The sequence below is a fragment of the Onychomys torridus genome, chromosome 6, assembly GCF_903995425.1.
Source record: "Onychomys torridus chromosome 6, mOncTor1.1, whole genome shotgun sequence".
Classification (NCBI taxonomy): domain Eukaryota; kingdom Metazoa; phylum Chordata; class Mammalia; order Rodentia; family Cricetidae; genus Onychomys; species Onychomys torridus.
In genome coordinates this window covers 89,832,815-89,854,923 of record NC_050448.1, presented here as the reverse complement: position 1 = coordinate 89,854,923, position 22,109 = coordinate 89,832,815, and the positions used below count along the sequence as shown (strand labels likewise).

At 34.4% G+C, this 22,109-nt stretch overlaps 1 protein-coding gene across 1 annotated transcript in view; it reads right to left on the bottom strand.

The window, feature by feature from the left end:
- Positions 1-22,109, bottom strand: part of Col11a1 (collagen type XI alpha 1 chain) — a 181,596-nt gene that overhangs the window by 6,228 nt on the left and 153,259 nt on the right. Inside the window, exons 55-63 of the mRNA XM_036190104.1 lie at positions 14,473-14,526; positions 14,243-14,350; positions 13,668-13,721; positions 6,864-6,917; positions 5,899-6,006; positions 5,350-5,403; positions 5,214-5,249; positions 5,066-5,119; positions 3,333-3,582 (exon numbers count right to left, since the gene is read on the bottom strand). Of these exons, the coding sequence (XP_036045997.1) occupies positions 3,333-3,582; positions 5,066-5,119; positions 5,214-5,249; positions 5,350-5,403; positions 5,899-6,006; positions 6,864-6,917; positions 13,668-13,721; positions 14,243-14,350; positions 14,473-14,526 (772 nt within the window). The remainder of the gene's footprint in view (positions 1-3,332; positions 3,583-5,065; positions 5,120-5,213; positions 5,250-5,349; positions 5,404-5,898; positions 6,007-6,863; positions 6,918-13,667; positions 13,722-14,242; positions 14,351-14,472; positions 14,527-22,109) is intronic.

The following is a 22,109-nucleotide window of genomic DNA, read 5'->3' as shown; positions in this document are numbered from 1 at the left end:
TTGCTACTTCAGTTTGAATGTTGATCTGAATTACAGCAAGTATGAAGTTAAGTGTTTTTGTGTATGTGTTTGTAATGTGTGTGCATTTGTATCTGCACATGTGTGTGCATGTGGGTGGAGGACAATGATAAATGTGTGTTTTCTTCTATCTCTCCATCTTTTGTTTGAGACAGTCTCTCACTGAACTTGGAGCTGGCTAGTGAGCTCCCGGGATCCTCTTGACACCTCTATTGCAATAATTAGAATTATAGATGTGTGCATCCATAACCAGCACTTATGGAGTTCAAAAGTCACCTTCTCATGCTTATGCAGCAGATTTATCCACAGAGCCATCACTTCAGTTCCCTTTAAAACTTAAAAAGTTCAAACTGATCATTTTGTATAGGAACATGGGGAACATGGAAAAATATAGTATCACCTAGTTCTATATTATCTAATACTTCATATAACTAGGTGAAGTGCTTTAAATTTCAATGGCTTCTATATTTTTTCATGTAACTTGAATACCTTAAGTAACAAAAATATTCACACTTTTTCTGACCACATCATCAGTACATTCACATATGACACAAGTCAGGATTATTAAGAAAACCACACAAGTAAACAAAAATTATCTATGACTTTAGAACTCACACCATCTTTAATATTTTGTATACTTTTAGGGATATGTAATTTTGAATCATATAGACAATAAATTTGTATCAATTCTTTCAATTTGTATTAATTATTTCCATTCTTTAACAGTGTCCTTAAATATCCTTCATAATTATATATTAATGGATGAATTCTTAAGATACATTTGTTCAGTAAAGTGGTTGAGTATCAGGGCTGGAGAGGTGGCTCAGCACTTAAGAGCACTGGCTGCTCTTCCAGATGATCTCAATTGATTTCCCAGCATCCACATGGAGATACACAACCTTCTGTAACTCCAGCCCCAGGGCATCCATTGCCCTCTTCTGGCCTCTGTGGTATCAAGTATGCATATATATATGTTCAAAAATATCCAAAAAATACCCAAGCATATAAGCAAAAAATACCCAAGCATACAAAGAATAAATAAAACCACTAGAATATTACATAGTTCCACATCTCATAGGTACTATGTTCAATTTGTCTCTCAGTTAAGACTATTTTATCTCTAAATTTCAAAAATCATCATGTTTTGTTCCCGCTAGAATAGTCTATCAGCTCCTTAGCCAGCTTACTTTGACGCTGTTTTGTGTTCTTTTAATTTGCTACAAATCACTTTGCTGGCTGTTTACCACTGATAAGTCTTAGTGAGGTATTTTGGGGGGTTTAAATAATTTTAGGGTCTTGCTTCATCATAAATTTTCCAATGTTTGCCACACTTTTCCTGGAATAATCTTTTGATTCTTAGCATGACTGATGATCTCTTTATGGTTTCAGAGAAAATAAAACCTTCAAAGTTACTAGCATTGCTTTGACCCAAGTTGACCCATCTTCTTATTGAAATACATTCATATTATTTTCATAAAAATATCATAATATGCTATCTTGTGTTTTCCTATCTATACAGTTAGAGGATCATCTCCAGGCCATTAGTTTTATATTCAACTCTGAGTACCTGTAGGTAGAATCACTGCCCAATGATTTATGTAAACCTCATAAATATGTAACAAATGACAATAATCTCATTTAATTAGTGCTGAAAGTATTAATGAAGTGGGGTACTATACAGAGACTATTGGAAAGTATAGCCCACAGGGGGCTCAACATTTCTGGGATTTATACTATTTTTCATTTTAGCTCTACTTCTATATCATACATGGTTCATAACTCAACAGAGGTTCTTATTTTTATGCCTGGTGATTAGTTTTCATGATTAAATCATTTATTGATTTCTAAGGTGTATAACATGCATGACATAGTCACATTCATTTATAACCATTTCCATGTCCTCTGAACCAAACAAGAACCTATTAATTGTCACTGATTTTAAACAGAATCGGCACAGCAATTTTCTAGCATATGTTAAGCTAAATCATACCACCTTTTTACTTATATGATGCCAGTTAAAAGTAAAAATCTCTTTTTTTTTAAGTGGACCTAATGTATTTTTTGAAGTAAATACTGATTTAAGAATCATGGATACCCATTTATGTAGCATCCAATTACCATGTTTTAATGTTAATGAACTGTGCTTAAAATAATAAGCTTTTATGATGGTTTTCTTTTATAGGGCTACTTGTGAATTATACTTGACTTTTCTGGAAATACTGAGTTATATACACATGGCTTTTAATATTAATTTAAAATCAATCATGCAAAACAATAATTTTCTGGGACTGAAAGACAGATGGGCATACTTCAGAATAAAGTGAAAGACCGAGAATTTAGAAAAGTATTTAATACTCAATAATTCACTAATTAGATGACTTTACCAATTATTTATCAAACCCAAAACTGTTTATACTTCAGACAGGACAGACACAAGGCATTACAGTCTATATGCACAGTAAAGAATTATTACTATTAAGTGCACTGGTTGTAGTTGTCTGGCTATGTGTGCATCAATGGAAAATGATTTTAAAAAGAAATTTAGTTTTATTTTATGTCTATGATTGTTTTGTCTGAATGTATGTATGTACAATTTATGCATGCAGATTCCTGTGGAGGCCAGAAGTTCCAAGTATCCTCTGGAACTGGAATTATAGACAGTTGTAAACTATCCTGTGGGTGCTGAGAACTGAGCCCAGCTCCTTTGCAAGAGCATCTGCTGTTCTTAAGGCCCTCCAGCTCTGAAAACTAAGTTTTTGCCACAAGTCATCATGATTTTTATATATTGTATTTGCTAATTCCATGGATCAAACATTCAGGGGTTAAGCTACTTAACTTATAAATATTATTCAGATTAATGTATTAAATCATATTAACATATCTGTATTAGTTAATATTAATGCAATCATTTTAACATAAGATTAGTAGTTCACATTAAGTCAGTAAGTTAGAAATAAATATAGTTGCATGCATGTTTGTGCACATAAAATATTATGACGTTAGCCATTTTTATGGTTATATGTAGCCACAAAATTATATAGCCATATCAAATATATCTGTGCAAATGATAAGTATCCAAAAATAATCTTGTCAAGTTTAATGAAACATGATATTGCAGAGGATTTTCCAAAGCATTTCTTGGACTACATGGTATAAATAAGTTATTTTTTCCATCTACAAGGCTGAAAGTAATAGTTACTTGGTTTAGTTTCATTTAGAGACATTATTAATTATATTAAGAAAAATGAATGAGCTGACAAGGCACTTTAGTGGCTGAGTAACTCAGGGTATTTGCTTAGTCATTGTTGACATACCATCTGGGAAGTCAGGATGGCTAAGCTGCAGGTCTTTACATGTTCGTGATGGATTAGTCTGCGTGCCCATGGGAAACTTCATGTGTTCAATGTCCTGTTTCAGAGAATTGAGGGAACCGAATATCTCCTCCATTCCATCTGCATAATCAAGAATATTATCACCTGCATCGGCCTGAATGCTTTCAGTGTGTCTTCTCGTCTTCTTGGGTGACAAGATTGGTAAGGGCTGGATCACTTCCCCAGGAGGACCCTATAAGGGGATGGATATCAACATCATCATTTCAGAAAATAGGATATTCTGTGAATTTACTTAGTACTTACTATTTTAGGAATTATTTGGGTTAGCTATCAGTAGCTAAACTAATAATACCTAATATATGAAAAGATTTTTAGACATATATTTATATAAGTTCTTTTAAAAGATCATAGTAGAGATATTGAGGTAGATATACAAATCAGATCATTGCTGGTACATGATCTGTAAATTAACATATTTTAGAAATTTGCTGACATGTTATATAAGTCACTCTGTTATTTATTAAATTAGTCTTGATTTATATAGCATTACCACAACTAACTATCAGAATTTCTGGGGATTTGAACACTGATACAAAGCTCTTTGGATATCCATTTTTTTTAAAATTTATTCAGTAATAGCTTCTGAAGTACTGAAAAAATCTGCCCCATATCATATTTAAATATGTATAGATTTATATTATTCTGTATTACCCTGGAAGTAAATGCTGTCAACTTGAATTTACCCATATGCGAGAGTACAACCACCCCAAACTGTTAATCCGCATCATCACTGGTTAATTTGGGCCCAACATATATGTACATATGGTATTTCTGACCTGCAGCTCAATAATTCAGAATGAAATCATACTCATAACTTGCATGATTGAAGATATAACTAAATAAGATGAAATCACTTTGGGAGGTCTAGTGCATTATTATTTTTTCATATGAAAAAAGAAAGAAAAAATGGTCACAGAAACACAGATCTGGGCAAGATTGAAAGAGTAGGAAAAGAATGTCATGGATAAGCTTAGAAGATAAAAATAGTTCCTTTCCCCACAGCTTCAGAAGAAATCAAGCTTGTGAGGCTTTGTTCTAGGATTCCAAGCTTCCACAGTGGCAGCCTGCTGAGCCTCGGCCCTGTAGTCTGACTAAAGCAATACACAAACAGTTGGAGACACTTGAGCAGAAAAACAGCATATGTTTTTTGTTTGTTTTTTTTTTTTTAATATATATATATATATATATATATATATATATATATATATGTCTACACTTTAATACTAACACTTTGGAAAATGTCATTGCTAATAAATGGCACTTACTATTATTGTTTCATGTATTGTTATCACTATATGCAGTAGGAAAAAACACCGTGGAATCTAAGTTTTCATCTTTATATCTGGAGTCATTTATACATATATTTCTGTGGGCATATATTCTGTTAATTTCATGTGACCAGACTGTGTATCTTGGAAAATTAATGTTTAGTATAGTATATAATTAAGAAATCTTTATATTTAGGAGTGATATCAATTAAAATATGATTCTTGACATGTAAATTGACAACCTAGGGGAATAGTTGCATTTTCCTACAAAATCAATATTTGGGTAGAATTTGCTTTTCCCTTTGTTATGAAAGTCCATAGAAACAATTGCCTGCACCCATTTGCCTATTAATAGCGTTTTTTTTTTTCTTTCTAATATACACTTACTGGAGGCCCAGGAGGCCCTGGAAGACCACTGTCACCCTTCTGGCCAGTAGGTCCCTGTTAGAAAGCAAACAGGAAAATCTATGAAATGAGAAGGAAATAACAGGCTTCATATAATGGAGCATTATATGGAAATTAGAAAAGCACTTACAGAAGATCCTTTGTTACCCTTCGGGCCAGCAGGACCCTAGAAAACACAAAGACAGATACACAGGTAGAAGTGTGGACTATAGATTGCACTGACATGATTGTCATTTTACCTCGTGATTCTTTTCTATTGCACTTACTGGTAATCCTGGAGGACCAGGAGGGCCTATGGGACCAGCGGGACCTGGGATGCCCTAGGAGAGAAACAGCAACAAACATAATTAGGTTCTCAGTTCATTTCATTTTCATGTTTTGCCACATCATCTATTACAAAGCTCTGAAAATTTAAAAATATCTAAGAATCTTTCATTATGAGTAAAAGACTCTTTTTTGTGGTAATCCAAACTTTTTGCCATTCTTTGAAGTATAGGGCTTTCACATTATGGCTCTACCATGAAGACCACATGGACATACATTTTGGCATCCCTATAGCTCTCAATAAGTTTTGCATGTGATGTATATTCAAGAATAGTATGTAAGCAAACATCTACAGCATTGTATCTCTTATTTTTTTTAGCATAAATCATATTTTATTTTATTAAAATATTAAAAAAAACCACATGGGTTAAAGTAGAACACAGTAAGAGCACCCTAAAGCAATGCAATGATTATGATGGAAAAATGTGTGGTTGTACAACTATATTTGTGCTGATATAGTGAAGTGGGAGAGCTATCTGCACTGTACTCACCCCGTCCCCTTTGGCTCCTGGAGAACCTTGAGTCCCAGGGAGTCCTCTATCACCTTTTTCCCCTTGTTCTCCAGGTGGACCAATCAATCCAATTAAACCAGGATGTCCCTATAGAAAAGAAAGTAAACAAACTTCAGTAATATGTGTTATAGCCATGATTAAATTCTAGTCATAAAATATCTAATGATTAAATTCATGAAACATAATATCATCAAAGGAATGGAGGGATTATTTTATAACACTTCTATATGAAATTTAAAGTTCAGAACCTCCATCTAATATAACAGACCATTTACTGCTTACAAGTGCAGGAGTATTGCTGATAAAGAACTTTCTAAGAACAAGAATAATAATCAATAGTGCTTCATTTGTGATAAACTTAAAAAAATAATGTCTAAACAAAATACCGGAAACATAAAACCCAGAGAACTCATTATTTTAGTAAGCACCTCATTTAATATGAAATGTTTCCTACTTTTCAGGGGCTGTTTTGTCCTTAGAAGAGTTCTGGAGATTTCAAAACCATCCAAGCCATACTAATTCCATTATACAAATGGCTCAGTTTTCTTATGTGCTAAAACAATATAAATTCTGAAAGAACATATTATTACTTGAAAAACATTTCTGGCTTAAAACGTTTATTTTCATGTTTAAAATCATAAAAATGGTCACTGCTATTCAGTCTATTTGCGGGGGGAGTTATTTAGCATAAACATATGTTATCTCCATACAGTTTCTAAAAGAGATCCTTGAAAGGAAACAGCACTTATGCTGGAGCATTTGTTTTCACACTCTCTGCATACTTTTTCTACTCTAAATACATTTGAGAATCTGAGAATTGTTATCTTTACCCATGATCAGAATGTCAGTGGTAGGGTTCGAAAATGCCTTTTAAGTGACTGAGAAAGTTATCACATATGCTGCTACTGTTATAAAGCCCCAATAACACATTCTTTTACTCTTACCTTTTCACCCTTAGAGCCAGGGTCACCTTTGAGACCAGGTAAACCAGGAGGTCCCTGAATGCAATGAAAATAAATAAAGGTATTGAGAATGGGTATTAGAGCTTGAGCGTGAAACGTCTCCCACCAGACCCTGTGTTCGATTCCGTTTCCATTTGCTGATGTTCTTTTGGAAGGCTACAGAACTCTGGGCTCCAGGCTGAGAGCGCAGATAGAACTGTAGGGATGGGCAGGAAGGCTACAGGCTGCCAGCTTAGGCCCTTATCTCTGCTTCCTGTTCACCCTTCCATATTTGAGCATGATATTTGAAGCTCCTGCATTAGGGACAGTAGCTGGCTTCAGTCACTGTGTCTTCCCTGCATTGCACCTTTGAGCTAAAATAAGTCCTTCTTTTTCCAAGTTGCTTCTCACAAGTATTGTGTCTCAATGTCCAAAAAAAGGCTATGCATTATTAAAAATTCACATTTTTGAGTTGTAGAGCAGGGTTTTTTTTTTCTTTTTTTGAAATATAGATTTCAGTCAAGGTTGCATTTGTTAGGACTGTAGAGAAATTGATGGTCTTAAAATATCATGGAGTTAGTGAGTAATCATAATACTGGTAATTTTGACTAATTAATTTGAAATAAGATACAACTTATGTGGATTCTCATCTGAGAAGAAAGCATGTACTATTAGCTATAATAACTGAAGCAGAATGGATTTACAAATTATATACGCAGTCCATAAATACTTCTATGGTAAACTCTAATTTTAAAGGTTACAATATTTTCAGTAAAATTAAAAAATAATTCAAGATTTTAATAATCAAGTGATATTTGACAACACAGAAAAAGTCAGATAAATATTATGTTGTTGTGTTTGAGTAACAAGTATGTTGGGATGACTTGGAATGGTGACTAAACCTGTAGAAAATTAAAAGATGACTTCTGGTATACTAACTTGTAATCAGAAAAGGTTATCGCTAGGTCTCTGAATTCTTATTTCAAGTTCTGTGTATACTCTTAAATATAAGCAGATATACTGTGATCTCTGGAGAGAAAGATATACTAAGATAGTCAATGATCCCACTATAATTTAATCCTACATCTTCAATATTCACAGCAATAATAACGAAGTAGTTTTTGCATCATATTAACATGTTAGGAAGAGTCACTTAAGTTATAAGAACAGACATGCAATTCAAATCCAGGAATCTGAAAGCCCAACCTTCTCTTAGCCTATCACATTGAACTACTACTTCTCAGAATAGTGAAAATCACCAAGGAGAAGATAGTGTTACTCAGCAAGTTAATGCAATATATGTTAAAGAATGGCAAGGTAATTTAGCAAATCATTAAAGGTGAGTCACAAAGGAAGTGTACTCAATCAGATTCCAAAAATTTAAAGACAGAAAAGACTCCTGCATAGCAGACAGGAGAATGAGTTCAAACAATGCTCATTATAACAATTTACTGAACAGAGTTAAGGAATAAAGAGAAATGTACAAACTTCTCAAATCTTAATTGAAATTTCTTACTTTTGAGCCAGAAATGGTTTTTAGCAAATTGTAATAGAGTACTTTGACTGCATCTACATTTTAGAATATTGATACTTGACTATTTTTCTTCCCCTTAAAAGTTTATTGTGATTAAAATGCTTGCAAACAAAGGACTCTGGAAAGATCAAGTGGATACCATGGGTTGGAAGGTCACAGGGCCAGTGTATCAGTGAGGGTGCTCCATGAGGAAGTCTAGAGGAATGGCAAGCTTAGGTTTTGCTATAGATTATCATAAGCCTTAGAAACTGCCAGAGTCTTGGAAATGATCAATGTAATACAGTTCCTTTTATTAAGAAAGAAGTAGATATGAGCTTACAAACCTGATAGGAAAATACAAGGACTTGACCTAAAGTCTATAGACTTGACCTAACCAAAAAGAACCACAGACTAACAAAATCTTAGTCAACATTAGGCACGTTTCAAATGATTTGTCAGAAGTCCAAGTGACTCCCAAAACAATATAGCCCACTTTGAAAATGGCTTTACATGAACCTCCAGCAGCACATGTTTAAAGCAATAATGTACATGAGTAAGAAAAATCATTAAATAATTGATCTCATGTCATCAAGGCATAAGTGACACACTCAGTGTTAGAAGGAAGAGGTATAAAATATGAATAAGCAGTTCTAACAAAGACGATTGCAATAAAGAAATACACATCTGTTCAAGTAGCAGAAAGCCAGTCAAAATTCAGCACATTATCTATATTAAAAATATGAAAAGGGGCCATATTTCTTCTTTTCTCATTTTATATTCAGTCTATCAGGTCCATGAGATGGTTTATAGAAATTATTCTATCAAAGGGAAAACTAACATGCACAATCACTGGACACCCACAGCTCAATCATTGTCACATATGTCCAAGTCAAAGACCTTCCACTCCTGAGATTATTCTCAATATTTAAAAAATAACAATATGCTAATGTTAACATAATGAAAGAGGAATATAGCTTAAAATCTGCCTAAATAAAAAGCAAAGCACAATGCAAATGTTATCACAACTTTCTTACTCCATCGTAACTAAGGAGAAATGCTAACAATTCTAATTGCTTAGGTTTAAGAAGAAATGTATTAGATGTTGAGTGTTAAATTCATTTTTAAGTTTTTTCTATAAATACTGCTCATGAAGGAGTTTAGAGGTAAAAGGACGTTATTCTAAGTTAATAAGATCCTAGAAAATTACAAACCATGCTGGATATGATATTGTTAATCTGAATCAGACTTATGTTTTCAGTGACTGGAAACAAAAATTAGTAATGTCATGATAGTGAACACAGTTATAGATCTCTCTCTTTTTGTATAGAAGAGATTAAAAACTTCAACTTTGCATAGAAAAATATGATTCCAAGGGTTCATTCTTGGTATTTCCTCTTCAGGATATTGTAAATGGAAAGCCCTTGGGGAAATACATAATTCATAAGCAATAAAGGGAGAAGGAAAACAGCAACCATGCATTCCTAAACATCCAAAATATACAAGGGAATACTCCTCACTGAACTGTTATGCCCTGTGAAATATCTGCCTTGACCTACAAGTCACAACTGTAGAGCATTGGGTTTTAAAAGAACTGTACACCCCAAACTTGGATCAGATGATAAATAGTGAGAAGTAGTGCTAAATGTGTAAAAAACAAAATCAAATATCTTCACATCTTAACACATTTAATCACCATAGAATGTCATGTATTACAACCCTGTTACAGAGTTTATGTGAAGCATCAAAGAAAAAAAATTAAACAATAATTCAGTAACCCATCTCCCTTTTCTTTAGGTTTGTAGGCTTAAAAATTGATGCTGTCAGGTATTTACCATTTTCTGAAAAAAAGATATTTATGATATTAAAATTGACAGAAAATAAAACTGAGTAGTTTTCCAGTATCACTGAAATGAGTAGGTGCTCAATATAAAAGAATATGGAACAAAAATTTTACAACTACTATAACATTAATTATGCTTGTAAACATCAAATGCATACTTTTTAAATTATTTAACAATGTTAACTGTGATGTTATAATGGACATATGAATATATTCAACATTCTTTGTTTTTTGAGACACACCCATTTAAGACTTCTTGATTGCTCAAGAAGTAATTCTACTTATAAAACAACACAGTCTCATCGTTGGCTTTACAGTTTTCTGCTTCATTCATATCAGCTATGTATTTGATTAGAATTCTGTGGAGTAATTCTAACCGTGTGTGTGTGTGTGTGTGTGTGTGTGTGTGTGTGTGTGTGTGTGTATATATATATATATAGAGAGAGAGAGACAGAGAGAGACAGAGACAGAGAGAGAGAGACAGAGAGACAGAGACAGAGACAGAGAGACAGAGACAGAGAGGATACACAGAGATTTAAGTTACATATTATCACAAAAACTTAGTTTTATAGCTGAGCATGATGAGTCACTTTTTAATTATAGTAACTGGGGTCTGAGGCAAGGTCATAAATCAATGCTAGTCTGAGCTACATGGCAAAATTAAGACCAACTTGGACTATGTAAAGATATTATTCATTTCAAATGAAGTTAAAAAACAGAGGTTTTTGTTGCTGTTGTTGTTGTTGTTGTTGTTTTGGGTGGTGGTGGTTTTTAAGAAAACAAAATGGGAACGCTCTGATAAGGTCTGTGATCGAACATTTCTGTATAGAAAGTTTTAGGCAGCTTCAAGAAGAAAAGACTTTATAGGGAGTTAGTTGTGGATCTCCACCTGCATAGTAGTGGATGTGAGTGTGACTATCTTTGTAACTAGGAGGAAAACTGAATTTGAATAAAGAAATATTCATATACATTTCACATGGACTAATTTTTAAACCCAGTGCAAACCTGTCTGAACTTTCAAATATTTTAATCTCATCTCCCACATTTATCCTCACTTAAGACTCTCTACTTTCTTAGTAACTGGAAGCAAACATACAGGTGATCTGGGAATGACATCTTCTGCTTGCCTCTGCCACAGGACTCTCCAGGTTACAGTGTAGCTGCTCTAAGAATGATCTCACTTGCCTTGTCAGCAATTTTTAATCCAGAGTATTAGCTATACATAAATGTGAATTTAAGTACTGTTTAGTCACACTCACTAAAAATGTAACGCTGATGATTTAGAAATAGTTATAATTATTTCCTTCATTTGATAATTCTGTATTCAGTGGTATTGCTATCCATTAGCTTTGTAAATGCTTTACAAAGAGCTCATCTAATAAACATAAAAACCTATTAGGAGGAAAATATCATCTCTATTACCTTTAGTTAAACTTAATATAATTTAATGGATAGGGTCAACTGCCCTTACTTTTCTCCCTGTGAAATAGAGAGGTTGGATGGATAAGGAGCACAGATCCTAATATCATCCCATAAGCACATAGGATTGATAATTGCTTTAAACAATGTACTTGCCTTGAGAATGGGTGAGTTTAACCTATATCTGCAATAATATTTCTCACTCTGATTAAAACATGTTACTTCTAAAAGAAATCATTCTTAGCTGAGTAAGAAAGCTCATTATATATGACGTTCTGCAGATGCCTTCTCTACTTGCTCTCTTCTGCTGAGGACTAAGTAGCATTTTCCAGATATCAGACTGATTGAAGCTATGAAAAAGCTATATGTAATATATTCACAACATAATATTCCCAAATGAAACCAGCAGCCAGGGGATGAGTATGTGTGTGTTGGGCCCCTCTAATGCTTACCATTGCAGTTTTCCAAAAAGGATTTGAATTGTTCATCCTTCTTATACTGTAAACTCACATTTGCTTAAGCATTAGAAATACAAATTTTGCAGACTTTAATCAGCTGGTGTGTCTGATGGTTTTATTTTTAACATTAGCTAAAGGAAATCTCCAACAATGTGCTTCTATTTCATCTACTGAAAGGTCAGAATGCTTATTGGAAAATCTAACATTACAGGGAAAAAAAAGAACCCAGGTAAATTTTAGGGTGATATTTAGGGAAAGTATTTTGCTACCAGACTCTGAGTCTGCATTTAGGATTTTACCACATCAAAGGAGAATATTTCCTAAATAGCCATGCAGATCTAGAGCTTACCCAGGTTCACTCAGGGCTCAATTTCTACGATGAGATTATGTATACAGTAGATAACTAGTAATCTCCTGCATCAAGTCAATTAAGGATTTGACAACACTTAGCCAGTTACTGAATAACCAATCTAACTTCTCTAGTGCGAGTTTTGGAAGATTTACGAGTTTTATTGTGGCTATGATATTATTTGTGGCTTCCTTAATAAAAGGAACAGCAGAATATGTCCTGAATAATTAGAATGTGGTTCCAGTTTTTATGCTTGCTGCATATGTATATATCCTAACTAAAAACTATGTTTAGGATAAGAGAAATGCAAATAAAGTTCAAATTACTTTAAGAAATAATTTGGTTATTTAAAGTAAACTATATCAAATTCCCTCATTGCTGTGAGTATTGCTTACTTCTTTGATTAATATTGAAATAGTTATGTAAAAATCAATGTTTAAGCCGGGCTGTGGTGGCGCATGCCTGTAATCCCAGCACTGGGAAGGCAGAGCCGGGCGGATGTCTGTGAGTTCGAAGCCAGCCTGGGCTACCAGTGAGTTCCAGGAAAGGCACAAAGCTACACAGGGAAACCCTATCTCAAAAAACCAAAACCAAAACAAAACAAAAATCAAAGTTTAAAAACCTTTACCAATTGAGTCAATTTATAAATGAAAGTGACCTGGTGAACAATGATTTTAAGGGACATGTTTTCATTCTCATTTCATGTCCATATTGTATCAAAAACAACTTTGGACCTTAAGATGTTGGTAGAGCCCACGCTTCAGTGCTTTTAGTAAGCATGCTGTTTGTATGTGGAATTCACTGTCCAACTTCATCATAAAAACAACCTCATGCTCTTTTATAGCCCAGGATAACGTCCTGTTTCTGAACCTAGCTATCTCAAAAGGAAAACTCTTTGGGCAGCTATCACCTTTGCGTGCTGACATTTCTCTGGAAGTGAAGGCCCAGAAACTAAGTTGAATCACACGCACTTTGGGGAACTGTTGGCACTGAGAAAATAACTGGTTGCACCATTTGTAGTATTTTCTTCTGAGTAGAAAACACTTTTTCTTCTAAAGGGTATGAAGAAAGAATATTCTCTGGGCCAAGATGCATATTTTGCCTTCTATTTTTTTCTCCTTGAACATGTAACATTCTTTCTTGAAAAGCAGAAACCTCTTCATAAGATAGCGCTTACAAACAATTTTATTTTGGGAATTCTCTATAAATAGTGAAAAATGTCACTCACCAGCGGACCAGGCGGTCCATCTTGGCCAGCAGCACCAGGGAGTCCTTGTTCTCCCTACAGAAAAGAAAATGGAACATTGATAATCAGGACAATATTTATTACTTTAAATGTTGGATGGACATACAGAGAGAAAAGAATTCACATCTGTAAATTGTACCACCTCAAAACATACAAATACTGTAGGTTGTTTTTTTTTTCTTTAATTCTCTGTACCTGTGTATGCACATACACTCATGTATACATGTACATATACTTATATAAGCACATACAAATCCATAGATATATACAATGATACATGTACAAAATCCTTTATCACTGTGACTTTAGAACTTAGTTTTCTTCTGTTTTAGTAAATTTGAACTTTACTACAAAATCAAAAATAAATGAAATACCTAAATATTTGTAAATGTATTACTAAGTTATTTAAACTGTCACCTAGTAACATCTATAGAAATACTGGATTTCCATAAAGCATAATGTAAGTTATGATGCAACAACCTCACACACATTTTAATTTATAGACATTGAAATTTAATGTAATTTTCATAGCAGTCCCTCTTAGCATAGACACTTACCACAGGACCAGGGATGCCTCGAAGACCTTCAGGACCAGGCTTTCCAGATGGACCCTGAGGTCCAACAGGGCCAGTTTTCCCAGGAGGCCCTTCAGCACCAGCTTCTCCCTGTTTGAAAATGAAACATGTGGGCACATTAATAATGATAGGCACATGTTATCATTTAACGTGTTGACATGGACACCGTTCCACACATGAATGGTCTAACATATCTCTTCTGCACGTTTTACCTTAGCACCTTTTTCGCCTTGCCTTCCTTCTGAACCCGGAGCACCAGGAGGACCCTGGAAATATAAAATTAAATTTAGAGATGTACTACCTTAAAAGAAACAGTGCTGAGGAGCTTTCTGCAAATGCAGCAACTGCTAAGACCGCTAAATTATAGTTTCATACTACTTTTCTGTTTAAAACACAGTGTTGAAGTTTAACACTAATTTTATGCAAAGATTGCTGTTTAGATCATTTAGTATAAACCACCAGCTAAGGAAGCCCAGATCACTACATAACATCAACATAGACAGTACCAAGGTAGCTTCTCAAACATGCTGATGAAGGGCTGGGTATAGTGGTGCATAAATTTAAACCCAGCACACAGGGAGCAGAGGCAGGTGGATTGCTGTGAGTTTGAGGCCAGTCCAGTCTACACAATAAGTTCTAATCTATCCAAGGCTACAGAGTAAAACTAAGTCTCAAAAAATGCTGATAAAGGTACTTACCATGAGTACAAATGATAGAGACTTTTTGTAATTTTGAGTTATTCAGAGTGTCTCAAATATATCAAACATTCTTCACATCTTTATATTTAGGGATGTTTCAGAAGTGCCTTATTCTAAGAACATCTAAATATCATTCATTCTAGGATCATGCACCAGCAAAAGAAAATAAAATTTGCAATCATGAACATCAACAATATAAGGAGTTTCACTCTTGTGGAAATATTTAATTCACAAGCATGTAAGATTAAAAATAATTTGATTTTTAAACTCTAGGACTAGAGATGAAAAAATTATACTCAAAATATCATGGAAAATCATATGTAGCTAGAGTTTTCCTGCCTGGCCCACAGTCAGGACAAATCTCTCTCACCCGCCAGGCCTGTAGATGCTCAGAACCAACCAAGTAAACACACAGAAACTTATATTGTTTACAAACTGTATGGCAGTGGCAGGCTTCTTGTTATCTACTTCTATCTTAAATTAACCCATTTCTGTTAGTCCATAAGTTGCCACATGGCTCATGGCTTACCAGTACCTTGTCATGACGGCGGCTAGTAGTATCTCTCTACCCAGTCTTCCACTTCCCACAATTGTCCTCCTCCTTGTCCCACCTACCTTATCCTTCCTGCCTGGCTACTGGCCAATTAGCACTTTATTTATTTTAACCAATCAGAGCAACACATTTGACATATAGAACATCCCACAGCAGTCATATGTGAAGTAAGATTGAAAAAGAACTAATGATCTCTAACTAATATCTTTTATATTCCCTCCAGTTCCAATTGCTTTCCATCTCTGCAATTTTCTTAGTGATCATATTTAAAATTATTGGCAGAGATTGGATATGGAGGTTGGATAGGGGAGATACAATGGTGATATTTCATGAGATAACATTTTTGTTTTAGATGTTATCTAAGTATTCTACTGTGCATACAAACTTATCTTCCATGTTATTTCTCTACACTGCATATACCAAATTAAATAAGTACCAATCATTTCATTGAGTTCCATGGACTCATTCTAGATGTGATAGTCAATGAAGACACTTTTAGCCATTTATTTGTTCAATAATAGTACTGTAAACTCACTTATTGTTGGACATTCAAGGTGCCTCAAAATATGTGTAGAAATTGTATGATCTGTTCCTTAAGATGGCAGTAATATGCAAAGTCATAATAGATACTTTAAGTGCAGGCCTTTGGTGTGCTCTTATGGCTTACTTTTTTAAGAGAGAGAAGCAGATCCCAAAGGGCCTGTTGCAGTGCATCTGTTTATTCAGCAGTATCTGCATTGAGCACAGCTTTAACTTTTCCTACTTTTACGATGTTGTGGCAGAAATTGTATTGTTGCCCTAGGCAGTGGAATGTATATTTTAAAACATCACAATGACAACTATTTAGAAAATAGCAATAATAAAGTACCCTGGAGTATCAGTTCCCTCTCTCTCTTCCTCTTGCTCCTTCTTTCTGCCCCCCCCAAGAGCTCTCCCTTTCCTTTCCGACTGTTACTTTTTCCTCATGATACCTCTGTTGGGGTTTGCTCCTGAAGGCCAAGGCTAATGTGGTAAGAAGTGCTTCCCTTAATATAGACTGTTGATGTTGAACTGTCTGTCCTGTACAATGAACCAAATGGATTTTGTTCCTTATAGTCACACTGGCTTTCTGTTCAGTACTGGTAACACAAATAGATACATTCAAGTCTCCTGGGAAATCTGGTTTCAGTTGTTTCTCATATGTTTGCATAAAAGAAACTACTTAAGTTTCCCTAAAAGCCACCATTACTACATTTTCCTACTCATGAGAAACAGACATATAATTTTCTTTCCACTGTTAATAGTTTACAATATGATCTTATAATTTGTTCACTCTGCCACTCAATTCTCAATATATATACATATTATGTATAATAAAAATTGTGCTATGCATGATGAAAATAACTACAAAATAAAGTCAAAACCATAGGATTATACAATTTCTGACAAGGACAGAGAAGTAGGCTAATAAAAACAGTACACATAAATTATATGAAGATGAGGTCAAATATGTATTTGATCCATTTTAGGGGGAAGTAAGGATTTCTAGGGAATTTCCTGTCAGAGCTGAATCTTACAGTAGGGGGAATACAAGGGATTTTCCATGATAAACACTTTACTTCCTGATTGCTCTTGTGTAAGCACAAAAACACAGGATTCATGGAAATGACGTGAAGTTAACTACCTTGGGAAATATTTACATACATATGAAGTGAATTAAATATTCGTTTTACATTAAAAATTGCAAGTTGTCCATAAACTAAATACTACAATTTTGAGTATTTAAGAATAAAAGTAAAACATCACTAATTTGGGATTTTTTCAGAACCATTAGAATTATTTTAAAATATTTTTTAAAATTTTTATTTATGTGTATATGTGTTAGTCTGTAGGTGTATATGACATGTATTTGCAGGTACTGCATCAAGAACAGAAGATCTGGAGCTGGAGTTATAGTCAGCTGGAAGAGGCTGGATGGGCATGCTGGCAATTGATCTCATGGCTTCTGGAAGAGCAACAGTACTCTTCACTACTGAGCCATTTCCCCGGCCACTTGAATATTATTTTTGAACCATGTGTATCCAGGATATGCATAATCTGCATTGGTTCCCAATGTAGATTGGGACTTTGCTCGCATAATGACTTTGAGAGGTATCATTTACTGATGAACAGAAATGTTAATTGGATGTTTAATTTATTTTAGCATTACCATACATTATCTAACATATACATATATATTATAATAGAAACTTTTCAAGGGCATTTGTAAAAGTAAATGTCTTTATTTGAAATTTAAATTTATAGCATATATTTCCAAAATATTAATCGATATATGCCATGAGTACACAAATATAATAAATAATCACAAAATACAGATCTGTATGGCATCATGTACATGTATATATTTCATCATAATGCATAGGCTCAGTTTTTAATTCATTAGACCTTTAATTTTTTAAATGTTCAATCATTCTCTTTTGAAATATTTACTATTAAACAGATACCATTTGTTTTATTTTTCTTAGTTTAGGCTTGCCTTTGGCAATGAGCTAAATCTAAAATTCAATTTACTATGTTAATTTTCAGATAATAATGTTAAAATTACTTCACTCTTTGTTACTTGCTAGGAACCAGAAGCTGGGTAGCTCAGAGACCTAGGAAATAACAAACATAACCAGCAAGATAATAATAATAATAATAATAATAATAATAAAGTCAATGAAATGATTCCTAATGATACTTCTAGATTGGAGCCTAACATAGTCATCATCAGAGAGACTTCATTCAGCAGCTGATGGGAACAGATGCAGAGACCTATAGCCAAAGATCAGGTGGAGCTTGGGGACACCACAAGAAAAAGGACCACCAAATCAACTAATTTGGGCTCATAGGGGCTTACAGAGACTTAACTGACAAACAAGGAGCATGAAAGAGTCTGACCTAGGTCCTTTACAAATAGGTTATGGCTGTGTAGCTTGGTGTTCTCATGTGCGTCCTAACAATGGAAGTGGTGGCTATCTCTGATTCTTTTGTCTATTTTGGGGACCTCTTTCCTTCTACTGGGTCGCCTTGTCCAGCCTTAATATGAGAGTTTGTGCCTGGTCTTATTGTAACTGGATATACCATGTTTGGTTGATGTCCCTTGAAAGCCTGCATTTTTCTGAAGAGGAATGGAGGAGGAATAGATCTGAGGGAGAGGGCAGATGGGGGAAGGGACTGAGAGGGGAGGAGTCTGGGGAAACTGTGGTTGGTGAGGAATATATGTGAGAAGACTAAAAAAGAAAGAAGAAAGAAGGAAGGAAGGAAGGAAATAAGAAAGGAGGAAAGAAGGGAGGGAGGGAGGAAGAAAAAGGAAAATTATTTCATTCAGTGTTGGATAATATAGTACTCTAGACAAAACAGCCATTATCGTCATCAGATCATCTGTGTCTGCTTAGAAGAAATCACTATGAGTGGGACTGTTGACAGTTAACATCAGAAAAAAGAGTGAGGAAGAAGGATCATTAAACCCTTATCTGAGAGTCGAGTTGCTCAGAGTCATTCTCCCCTAAGTCAGTGCAGCTTCAGTAGTAATAGGAAGTACATAGGTGTGTGCATGTGCTGAGGTGGTGGAGGCGGGGTAACTCCATATGCATAGCTATGAGGAATCCATCATCTAAGGAGAAGAATTTCTAGTATGGCTACACTGGGGTCACTCACACACTGTAATTAAGCCCCCCAAAACTCATTAGTTTAGGCTGGAAAAAAGTAACTCAGCAGTTAAGAGCACATACTGAACTTGTAGAGTACCTGAGTTGGGTAATATTCATTATATATATATAAATTTTAAATTCAATAGTCCCCATGGTTGAACCTTGGTAGAATCACACTTTGGGTTATTGTTGTGGCTCTATTGATCCTGTTTACTTCTTCTCAAAGAAGAAGACTTTACAACAATTAATTTTAGAAATATTTGAATTAAAGGCTGGGGATAGAACACTCACTATAAAGACAAATGGTGTATGAAATTCCATGGCTCATTGATATAAGTTGCACAATTTTCCAGTGCTTTAAGAAAGTATAATTTTTTATCAACTACTACAAATTCATAACCTAAGGTACATGTGCTACAATATTATAACTTAATTTTCCTACTTGTTCAATAACTATATGAATGATGTTTCTAAGTATAATTGTCATACACAATGGGCTAATCAATATTCTATTAGTCTTACCTGTTTATGAGATTCATGAAGAAAAACTGATAACATCAGTTACTGGTAATTTCAACTACCATTATAAAACATTACAGCAAATTAGTTATTGGTCTACTTTCCTTTTGCCTCCAATGCAGGCAAATTAAAGATAAAAGATACATTTCTTTCGATAAAATCTATATGATGCATAGTGAAGACTGTATATTCTAGGTGGGCTAAAGAGAGTAGTTTGTAAGGTATTGAACTATCCCATAAGCTTGCTGAAGAATTATTACAGTTATTGTGTAGGAGCATTGTTAAATCATTGGTCATGTCTTGAAGACACTAGTCATTCTAAGAGGCCAGATCTCTGAGCCTGAAGAACTCAGCCTCTCTTCCCTCCAACGCGCGCGCGCGCGCGCACACACACACACACACACACACACACACACACACACACACCCTGCAGCTCTCCCAATCTAGGGCAGAGAATTAAGAAGTCACCTGCTGTGATCTACAAATCTTCCCTTTTGGTCTTAGTACTCATCTCCTCCACCAATTCTTGGCACATAGGCCATCTCAGACTAAAAATACACAGTGTGAAATTTCCTGCCACCCTCCAAAAGACCTAAAAGCCAAGATCTGCGTTGTTGGAGCATTAAACGTGCTATTTACATCTCTTTGGTGAAAGTGTTCTAGCAAGGATCAGTTCTAGAAATGTTTGAATAAGTCATTTAATTGGGGAAATTTCTCTGAAGGCTTTGCCCTAAAGGTTCCTCCCCACCCCTAATCACCTTGTTTGCCCACTTCTACTCTTGTTTTAAACTCTCCCTCTCCAGGCTTCAGTGGAAGCTTTTCTTCTCATTTACTGTGCTGGAGTGCTGTTTATAACACGTAATTCTGTTTATTTTCTAGTGCTTTCCCATGACAAGGCCCAGGATGGTCGTGGATCTTTCTCTCAATAAAGTTGATTTCTCTAATGTTATGGGGGAGTTCTTTTTGAACCCACTTGCTGTACCTTTCCGTTTGCATGTCTAGCAAGGATGTTCTTCCTACGTTCACAGAGGCAAAATGAAATTAACTATTGCACCAGACACTGCTGTTGGCCCACAGGAAAACAAAGTTACACAGAGATAGCATTCTCAGTTCAGCTTAAGTTTACAGAATCCACTCTGTACAGTGTATGAACAGAGTGACATCAAAAGACATTAAAATTTGCCATGCTTCCTCCACAATCAACTCTCTGTTTTGTCACAGTTTTACTTATCCTATACTCCCAAACCTGTGTTGTTTGGTAAATACATTTAATTAAAAAAAAAAAACCACTAAGTGGAGTTTATTTTTTTAAATAGTTGATGAAAAAATACTTAACAATATTTGTCACACAAGTTTATGCTTAAAATACCTAATATAAATATCAATTTCAACAGTATAAAACATGCATTAGATTACTAAGTGGAACACTTTTTGTATGTGTGCCAGTGAGTTCAGAAATGATATTTATTAAACACAAATGACAAGGCAGGACTACAATATTAAGCAAACCAAAGCTTTCTATGAAGTTACTATAGATTAATTGCTCAGTGCTTTGAATAAGTAGGATACAATAGAAATATTACAAAATAGAAACACTTACGTACTCAATGCCATGGTTTAGCAGCATGAGAAATCAGATGTTATACTCATTTTGTAACAATAAAACTTCTACTCAAAAAAGGTAAGAATCCCACACTATATTATTTTGTAGCCAAATAGTTGACAACTACATCTATCTAATTCTAATAAAATCACATTCTACATTATTTTGTAGTGCTACTACAATATTCCAATTCCCCTTTTTCTAGGTTTACAAGTTAGAAAAGCTGTAATAAAATAAAATAATCTTTTTACTATTTTTCTAACATTTTAAAATTAATTTTAAAATGTATTCACTATATTTTGATCATATTTTTTTTCCTTTCCCCAAATTTTCTGAAGTTAATCTAATCTTTTTAAGTAAAGATTGAACTCTTGAATAAATCAACCAGTTTGTTTTGTCTTTAGTTTACAAGAGTTCAAGCTTTAATTATTAATACCAAGGTGGACTTTATTTTGTTATTAAAGTTTTGGACAGTGAAATAATTTTTCACGGCACTAAAACAGATCTTACATCGATGGGCAAAAGTAGATTATTTTGTCTATCAGATAAAGTCAGTTTACTGTGTTGGTTTATTTAGCTTAATACAGAAAGCACTTCATTGAGATAAGCAGCTCTCAGGTTAGAGTTAAGGGCTTCACATTTCAGAGGGAGAAGACCTGCACGTTTAATGTTCATTAGTGCTGACCTCAATATGATCCACTACATTCAGATGAATGTGAATATTTTTGTAAACTTGGTGTAGTCATCACAGACTCTATGCACCATGTAATACATTGATACAAAGCTTTTCAATTTTTGTTTCCAG